At 51.0% G+C, this 9564-nt stretch overlaps 1 protein-coding gene across 1 annotated transcript in view; it reads right to left on the bottom strand.

Moving 5' to 3' along the window:
* Window positions 1-2196: 2196 nt before the first annotated feature.
* scrt2 (scratch family zinc finger 2) overlaps window positions 2197-9564 on the bottom strand; it is a 7503-nt gene continuing 135 nt past the window's right edge. Inside the window, exons 1-2 of the mRNA XM_031565557.2 lie at window positions 8853-9564; window positions 2197-3537 (exon numbers count right to left, since the gene is read on the bottom strand). The exon at window positions 8853-9564 is cut by the window's right edge and continues 135 nt beyond it. Of these exons, the coding sequence (XP_031421417.1) occupies window positions 2687-3537; window positions 8853-8994 (993 nt within the window). The 5' untranslated portion in view covers window positions 8995-9564 and the 3' untranslated portion in view covers window positions 2197-2686. The remainder of the gene's footprint in view (window positions 3538-8852) is intronic.

Raw genomic sequence — 9564 nt, 5'->3', positions numbered from 1 at the left:
AGTGTGTGTGTGTGTGTGTTTGCATGCGTCACACCTGACATGTAGCAGATCTGTCTGTGTCTGTGTGTGTGTGTGTGTGTGTGTGTGTGTGTGCATGCATCCCACCTGCTTTCTGCGGCAGGGGAGGTAAAGCAGACTATAAAAATATAGTGAGCTTGAACGGATACCCTTTGTGGATGTTTAGACGTGTGTGTGGATGTGTTTGTGTGTGTGTGTGTGTGTGTGTCCTTGTTCTGTGGTGTGTTTTATCACATTGTGCGTGTGTGTGTGTGTGTGTGTGTTTTATAACATAGTGTGTGTGGTGTGTCTCTCTGTGTGTGTGTGTGTGTGTTTTATCACATAGTGTGTGTGTGTGTGGTGTGTGTTGTATCATACAGTCAAGACCAGATGCATCATGGGATGCGACGTGAGCACATGGCCCTTCTGAGTGATGTCATCATTGCTATGGAAATCAAGAAGCTCAGAACGCCTCTGTCGTCTCTTTGTACATTTTGATTCATTTATTGCCCTCAGGTGTCTGCGAACAGGACAGCTATGATTATACAAGTTAATTGCCATACCAAGGAAGTTATTGCCCATAACACACACACAGTATCATCTGCATTCAGTTTGTCCCAATGCTGTTGCTGTACATTGTTCCTCTTTAAAAACACTAAGCCCCGCGCCGCGCGTGGACTCTACAGTTTGTCATGCATATAAACAGAACAGCAGCATCGCACAAGGTCAGTGGAGACTCAGTATTTCCAGCGCACAAATGAATAAATTAACAATAAATAGATAAATACATAGATCAATAAATTACAAATAAATAAATAAGTAAATAAATACATAAATAGACGTGGTGAGAAGGATGCAGTTCATAGAAAAAACATGAAGCACGCTTTTAGCGCGACAAAAATAAAACTTAAAAGACTTTAAAAAAGACGACGGACAATGCCTTTGTAACCGAGGGCGTACGAGTTCATACCTGCCTCTGTCGTGAGGTAAGTGTGAAGGAGGAAGAGGAGGAGAAGTTCTTCCTGGGTCAGTGGAACCCTGATTACGACCCACTGCAGCAGCAGCAGGAGGAAGATGAGGAGGAGGAGGAGGAAGACCATTAGATCAGGTTCTCATTGCTTGAAGGTGTGGCGCTGCACCACCATGTGGCGCCGCTCCAGCAGGTTAGCTTATTTGGTTTGGAAGTCCGTGATCTGAGTCCCAGTCTGGTTGGGATAGTTACGTCCTACGTCTAGTGGAGTTAAATCTTGTTGTGTATATCATAGCCTGTTAACCAAGTGCAATAGCGAAACCCTTTTAGCTAACGTTTGAAAGGATCCCTAACTCTTCCCAAATACTGTCCCATGCAGCCGGGACGGTGAGCAGCCGGTCGCGAATTGCTTTTTGTTGGTCCGATCCTGAATCGGCCTCGGCCTCTGCCTACACAGAGCTGTTCGTTCAGCAACTAATTCAACTCTAAGAAAGACTTATCTGGCATCATGCAAAAGTGTGTTCAGTAGAAGTTCAGCTTGAGGCAGTCCATCAACTCACCGCAGTTCCAAAGATTGCTTTTGACAAGTTATTAGGAAATGATTGGCACAAAAAATATTACATAGAAATCATTAGAATTGCAATAGAAAAATAACACTGTTGAATTAAAAGACTTGAGTGACAAAAAAAAGTTTTCAACTTTTCAGTGGCCTCTTTTTGCAAATACTGTCTTTTTTCACGGTTTTACATTTTCATTATAAAGTTCATGTTGGCAGTTTGCAAAACAATTCAATTCTTAGCAAAAGAAAAGAAAGAAAAGCAGCATAAAAATACAAGAGGTCATTTTTCATTTCTAAAAAAGGAGAGAACACTGTAGCTGTCCTCCTTGTGTTTTTTTCTTCAGTTTTCCAATATGATTTGCTATAAAATATTGGTATTCTAAATATTATTACTATTGTTATTAATATTATTATAGTCATTGATAAAAACTGACATGCCAGGCCTCTTGAGTATAAGGGAGAGAGTATGTGTTCGTATGAAAGCACAAGTGTGCACTTGTAGGGTTTAGAGGTGTGTGTGTGTGTGGGTGTGTGTGTGTGTGTGTGTGTGTGCGTGTGTGTGGGTGGGAGTTGATGCTTGGGTGTGTGTGCATATATGCATATATAATATGTCTTCAGCGGTGTAGAGGTGTGTCTGTGTCTATATGTGGACGATTAGCAGTTGGTGTGTGTGTGTGTGTGTGTGTGTGTGTGTGTGTGTGTGTGTGTCTGTGTGTCTATCTGTGGACGATTAGCAGTTGTACTGAAGAAAAATCCAGCATCTTTTGTCTTATTGTCTCATCATTATTGTCACTATGTTTCCCTTGAAGAATCTCAGTGAAAATATTGCTTTCTAAAAACAGGGCAGGAAGACAAGGCAGGATGGGTGCAAAACAGGAGGAAGAGGAAGAGGAGGAAGAGGAGGAAGAGGAGGGAGGGCGGGTCCAGTCTCGTAGGATCCAATGAGGAAGAAGAGGAAGAGGAAGGAGGGCGGGTCCAGTCTCGTAGGATCCAATGAGGAAGAAGATGAAGAGGAGGGAGGGCGGGTCCAGTCTCGTAGGATCCAATGAGGAAGAAGAGGAGGATGGAGAGGGGATGAGAGGAGGATGAGAGAGGGAGAGAGGGCGAGGAGACTGTTTCTGTTTCTCCTTCTTTCATGTTCTATCCATCATCCATCTTCCTCAGTCGTCGGAGCCGGAGTCTTCCTCGTCCCCGGAGCCCTTGAAGCAGGCGGACTCGTAGTGCTTGTTCAGGTAGGACTTGAGGGCGAAGGTCTTATTGCAGCGCTTGCAGCGGTAGTGCTTGAAGGCGGAGTGCGTCTGCATGTGTGCGCGCAGGTTGGAGCGGTCGGCGAAGGCCTTGCCGCAGTGGGCGCAAGCGAAGGGCTTCTCCCCCGTGTGCGAGCGCATGTGGCCCTGCAGCAGCCAGGGCCGGCTGAAGGCCTTGCTGCACACGTGACACTTGTGCTTGAGGTCGTGGGTCAGCACGTGCATGGCCAACGCAGGCATGGACACGTACACCTTGTTGCAGGTGGGGCACTTGCGCGCCATCTTGCTGTCGAGGCTGCGGTGCGTCTGCTTGTGCCGGCTCAGGTTGGACGACGTGGCGTACGTCTTGCCACACTCGCTGCAGCTGTGCCTGGCGCCCGGCGCCCCGGGGGGCATCTCCTTGTCCTCCTCGGCCTCTTCCTCGTCCTCCGCCGCCCCCCGCGCCCCCGCGCCGGCCCCCCCGCAGCCCCCGGCGCCCTCCGAGCCTCTCCGGCGCGAGCGGCCGTCCGAGATGAAGAAGGCGTCCATGGTGTAGCCCTCGCTCAGCGCGTCAGACTCCGCCTCCGCCTCGCCGCTGTAGAAGCCGCTGGCCGTCTGGCCGGACTGGGGGCTGTCGGGGTGCTCCAGGTCGGGAGCGCAGTACTCCTCCCCCCCCCCACCGCTCACCGGGGGGTAGAGGGGCTCCGACACGGGAGAGGCCAGCTTCAGCTCCATCTTCTTCTCCCCCTGGTACACCGATGGCATGATGTAGTCCTGGATGTAGCCTGCAGGTGGAGCAAGAGAGGGGGAGGGGGGAAGAGAGTGTGTTAGCGAGCTGATGACAGCATACAGGCCTCTTTGCTCTTATAGGACTGAAACCCTGTGGCCAAGCTTCACTTATTATGGGTGTGGATAATCACATCTAGGCTGTTTTTAGCTTCACTCTGACCTGCTAGATTATGGGTGTGCATGGTCACATCTAGGCTGTTTTTAGCTTCACTCTGACCTGCTAGATTATGGGTGTGCATGGTCACATCTAGGCTGTTTTTAGCATTTAAAACAAACAGGCCTCTGTTCAGCACGGGATTATGTCCAAGGTTAGTCAAGGAGCCGGCGGGTGCGCGGTGGAAACGAGTGTGGCTCAGAGCTCAGAGCTCCCCGCGCGACTGGAGAGCTGTGGAGCAGATAATAGCTAATTAAGGAGACCCGCACACACACACACACACACACACACACACACACACACACACCCCCGCAGTGCAGGAGGCGCATGAGGAGCGGAGCGGAGCGTCTCCCCCCGACGAGGAGGAGGAGGAGGAGAAGGAGGAGGCGCGTGATTGATTGGTCTCGTGCTCCAGTGATAAGAGCTCGCGCTGCCTCCTTTGAAGCTTGTGCTTCTACACCGTTTCACAGCGACTGTTTGAAGCAGGAGGAGGAGGAGGCTTTTATGTGCTCTTCTGAGAGCGCCTCTTCAGTGTGCTCAAGTGGGTAAGCGGGGGCCTTCAGGAGCCCTCATTGCTGCAGGTCTTAAGTGGGTAAGCTGGGGGCGCCAGGAGCCCTCATTGCTGCTGGTCTTAAGTGGTTCGTCAGGAGCCCTCATTGCTGCTGGTCTTAAGTGGTTGAGCTGGGGCCTTCAGGAGCCCTCATTGCTGCTGGTCTTAAGTGGGTAAACGGCTCCAGCGACGGCCGGTCATCTGAGAGATGCGCCGAGAGGACGCCGCCGAGAGGACGCCGTTTCCCTCATCGATGTGCAGGTTCCCAGAGAGTCTGGCTCTACTTCAGAACTGAATGGTCATGGTGAATGTTCTAGAAGTGGAGTGGACTTATTGACCTGTCTGGCTCTTTCATGAAATTTTAAAATGTTGACCATGGGTGTTTATATTTTGGTCAACGAAAAACGTATTTTCCCTGTCAGTAACGTGCTGTTTTCATGTCACCCTATTCGTTGTAACACGGGTTCTTATTAACAGAAGAGGATAAAGTCTGAAGTGTTTATTGTTGTGGGAGGCTTTTCCACTTTCCTTCCCCTCCTGGGCAGACGGGGAGTAGTGATGGGTGTGACCCCTGTTCCTGCTCCTTCCACTAAATCCATTATTGACTCACTGAAAGGACACTGGCCCACGCCCAACCCGGCCTATCCCTGCCGTCCTTCTACAGAGTACAGAACACACACACACACACACACACACACACACACACACAAAGACACACACACACACACACACACAGCGATCCAGTGGCGCTAAAAGGTTTTCTGGCAGCACCAGGAGGCCATGAAAAAGCCCCATCTATTTGCGAACATTATTTCCGCGCAGAGATGGTCGGCATCCGTCTGAACGGTTTTAATTTAATAGGTGTAACACGGGGCATTCGGTGAGAAATCCGATATCAATTTTCATAGGGCACCCAATTCCCCTGACAAGAAAGAGTGCGTAACTGCTGAAAGACGCCATTCCAAAGCGCTGTGTGCGGCCAGTGTGTGTGTGTGTGTGTGTCAGTGTGTGTGTGTGCAGCCAGCGGTGGAAATGAAGTATTGACTTCTTTTTAATGAAATTCAAAGTTTTGCTCAGATCAATAGACCATCGGCTGTAAAATAGCACAACTATTCGTCTGATATGCCGAGCTTAAACAAGGCTGGGCTGTATGTTGGAGAAAACTGACGCCGCGAAACATGCCTGAGCCTACAGACATCCTTAAGGACCATGGACACCCGAGACATGAGCAGAAGATTAGAGACATGTTAGTGTGGAGGGCCACTTATTGTCTGGGGGTATCTCCACCTCACCTCACCTCACCTCACCTCACCTCACCTCACCTCACCTGCCCGAGTGCTCTTGTCTGGGGGTATCTCCACCTCACCCCACCTGCCCGAGTGCTGCGCTAAGCTGCTCTGAGGGCCGTCCTGAGGCGACTCATTAGGCGTCCTCTCCGCCCCGGGGCTCCAAGCACCAGCGCATTTTAGAATGCAGGAAGAAACGCTGTGGCAGCGACACCACGCGTGTCAACAGGACCACGCGTGTCAAAAGGACCACGGGGTAAAACCTGTCATTCAAAGGAATGGATCAAGGACCATGCCCACAGTGATGAGCTTCATCCGTTTAATTGAGTGCCTTTTCAAATGAACTTGAGTTTGGGTCTTAGTTGAAATCCAAACAGTGGTATTTGTGCTTGTGTTTGTGTGTGTGTGTGTGTGTGTGTGTGTGTGCAGTGAAATCCAAATAGTGGTATTTGTGCTTGTGTTTGTGTGTGCATGTGTGTGTGTGTGTGTGCAGTGAAATCCAAATAGTGGTATTTGAAGTGAATTCATAACAAAAACAAAACTGCCCGATAACTCTATTATGTGTAGAGATGGCTTAGCTACATCCTTGGCAAAAGTCTAAAAATGGTGAATTCTGAATTTGGTGAAATAGCAGTCCCGTTTCTATTTGTATTCAACTCCTCGCCCTCCTCACTCTAACGCGTCTAAGAGGCCGCTTCAATGGACCGGAGTAACAAGTGTCAATCAATATCACACGGACAGACAAAGCCACAGTTGTCCGTGCCTTGCGCTGCTCTCCTCTGCTCTGCGCTCAGAGTGCCAGAGAAGCAGTTCTTCATTCCTTCCCTTCTCTGTTCATGTCGCTGGCAGCAGCTCCTCACAAATGCAAACCAAGCGTGCAATTAATGGACCCTTCCACCCGCCCCTCTTTGTTTTCAGACAGACATTCAGCCCGACGTCTCCTCGTTAAGAAGAGTGTGTGTGTGTGTGTGTGTGTGTGTGTGTGTGTGTGTGTGTGCGCAGCAGTAGTGCTGACACAGGTCTGTTCTCAGCGGAGAGCGAGCGAATGACCCCTGCTTCAGGAACACAAAAGAACCGCTTCTGATTTAGCTGCTGTAGTTAACGGGTTGCTGTGCTGGACCACAGTCGCAGTGCAACCGAGAATAAAAGAAAATAGCTCAAATCAGAAAATATATGCCATTTTGCATTGTGTAAAATCAAATATTTCCTGTTCATGAATATATATATATTTTTTTTTTAGGTCACAAAAATAAGCCGAGGCTTGAGGTTGTGTGTTGTGTATGTCTACATGCATATTCATGCGTATGAATGCGGAGGGGGTTAAATCGCATGGAAATAAGGAGAGCCACTTTGTTCAGAAATCTCCGTCCCCCAGACAAAGGTCAGCTCCCTGTCACACACTAACACACACTATGGCTGGCTGGCGCAGGGATTACTGGCCTGGAGTCAGCCGGATGAAATACTATCTTCCCAGGCAGACAAAGAGTGAGTGAGTGTGTGTGAGCGTGTGTGTGTGTGAGCGTGTGTGTGTGTGTGAGCGTGTGTGTGTGAGCGTGTGTGTGTGAGCGCTGGGGGTTGTTTGTGCACTTGTGGCGTGGAGAGCGCCTGGTGCTGCTGCTGCTGTTATGTTTTTCAGAGCGAAAGGAGCACACACACACACACACACACACACACACGCACATCCTTTACAGGTTGTCTGGTCAGCAAAGCCCCCGAGCTGCTTAATGCACAAAAGCAGCACAACACAACTAAAGCCAAACAGACATCTGGCGCCCTAAATCTGCCCCATGATCATCAGCCCCATCATGTCCTAAATCTGCCCAGTGAGCACAACACTGGCACAGGCAATGAAGGACGTCCCCCTGCGCCTCTGCTAGCCTAGCCTAGCATAGCCTAGCCTAGCATAGCATGTCTAGCCAGCCTCATCTTCTCTGTGTCTCTGTGAAGCTATGTGTGTGTGTGTGTGTGTGTGTGTGTGTGTGTGTGTGTGTGTGTGTGTGTGTGTGTGTCTCTGTGAAGCTATCTGTGTGTGGGTCTCCAGACAGCAGCCGAGTCTGTCCCGGTTCTGGTGGAGGACCCAGCTAGGATTAGACCTGGTTCTGTCCCAAAGCCCCCCTGCTGTCTGGGCTAGGCTAACCCTCGCTAACCCTCTCCTCCTCCTCCAGTGCAGCCTGTTTACTGTAGGGCTGCTGGTCACGTGACGCCACTGGATGCTGCTCCAAGCGTTTTTACTGTCTCCTGTTCTCCTTCCTGCCCCACCCCCCTCCCCTAGCGGCTCGGAGAGCTGAGGGCTGAGAGAGAAACGAACATCTCTGGTGGCGTCTGTGAAGCACTCGGCTGAAACTCAACCCTGAGCTTTCAGACCTCCATGAGCAGGAAGCAGAAAGACACGGGACAGAGAGAGAGACGGAGAGAGAGAGGGAGGGAGAGAGGGAGAGAGGGGTGAGGATGGTGAAAGGGTGGGGAGGATATTCGGGTTTCAGCATTGTTGGGGGGAGGGGGGTGACGGGCAGAAAGTGAAGGGCAATAGCAGATAAGGACAAATGTCTCTTCCTTGCCTGATCCCTCCCGCATCTTTCAGCTCACACAATACCGCCAGTCGCCCCGAGCAGCACTCTTCACACACACACACACACACACACACACACACACACACACACACAACGAGCACATCCCGTGGCCTCATTATCATACACAGACTCACACACACACCACCCCCATGCTCTGGATTACCACACCACATCACTAGAGTCAAACCCCCCCTGATGGGGGTCAGATGGGGGGCTGGGGGGGGCTGGGAGGTGGGGGCTGGGGGGGCAGGGGATTATTTGGGAAAGCAGCGCCACAACAGCAGATTTACGTAACATCTGTTGGTGCTACGCAGAGCGCTGTCTGTCGCGACGGTCCGACCCAAGGATGAACACATAAAGCTTTTCAAAAAATAAAAACAGATCGAATCATATCACTACACCCCCCTCCCTCACACACACACACACACACACACACACACACACACACACTACTGCACCAACCAGCCTGAGCTTTTGAAATCAGCCCTCTACGATTCTGAGTCTGTGAAGCATGGCGAGGCTGGGACTGAGAGGCTGGGTGTGTGTGTGTGTGTGTGTGTGTGTGTGTGTGTGTGTGTGTGCTCTGCCTTGAGTTAGCAAGAAGGGTGCGGAGGGGTAAAGAGAGGGATGGAGAGAGAGGGATGGAGAGAGGGATGGAGAGAGAGGGATGGAAAGAGAGGGAGGTAGAGAGGGATGGAGAGAGAGGGATGGAATGGAGAATGGAGAGCGAGCGAGACACAGGCTAGCCTACCATTGTGGCTGAGGCGGACGCCGAGGCTGGCCACGGAGTCGGAGATGGAGCGGGCGAAGGTGAGGGGCTCGTCCAGGTGATGGTGGTGGTGCTGGGAGGAATCATCCAGCTTGATCTTCTTCACCAGAAAGGAGCGCGGCATCCTGGTCCTGTACTGAGCATGGGCAGCGCCACGCAGCACACACACGGAGCAGGGAGCAGGGACACACACACGACGGCAAACGACACACGCAGGAATACAAAAAAAACAAAAATATACACAAAGCTCTCCGGGTGGAAACAAACACCACGCTGACCGGCTTGGGGTTAATCCGTGTGTCGAACTTCAGACGCAGAAATAAAACACACACATACATGCACACGCACACACACACACGCCAGAGCACTCCTGGAACTGAGAGTGCAGGATGGAGAGGGACTGAGGCTGACGCTGCTGACGCTGCTGTTGCGTGTGCTTCCCTCACACACACACACGCACACACACGCACACACGCGCTCCCTCCCTCTCGCTCAGGAAAAAAAAAGACAGAGAGAAAGAAAGCCAATCTGGTTCAGCACTGGATAGCTCCGGGATACAGCGCAGTGCTGAGCAGGAGGAGAGAAAGCGAGAGCGAGAGAGCGAGAGAGAGAGAGAGAGAGAGAGAGAGAGAGAGAGGAGAGGAGAGGAGAGGAGAGGGTGTCAGACTAGCTGAGATCAGCAGTCACACAGACC

Source organism: Clupea harengus, chromosome 4 (genome assembly GCF_900700415.2).
Source record: "Clupea harengus chromosome 4, Ch_v2.0.2, whole genome shotgun sequence".
Classification (NCBI taxonomy): Eukaryota; Metazoa; Chordata; class Actinopteri; order Clupeiformes; family Clupeidae; genus Clupea; species Clupea harengus.
Note: the sequence above shows the minus strand (reverse complement) of the source record. Positions and strands in the feature narration are given on the sequence as shown.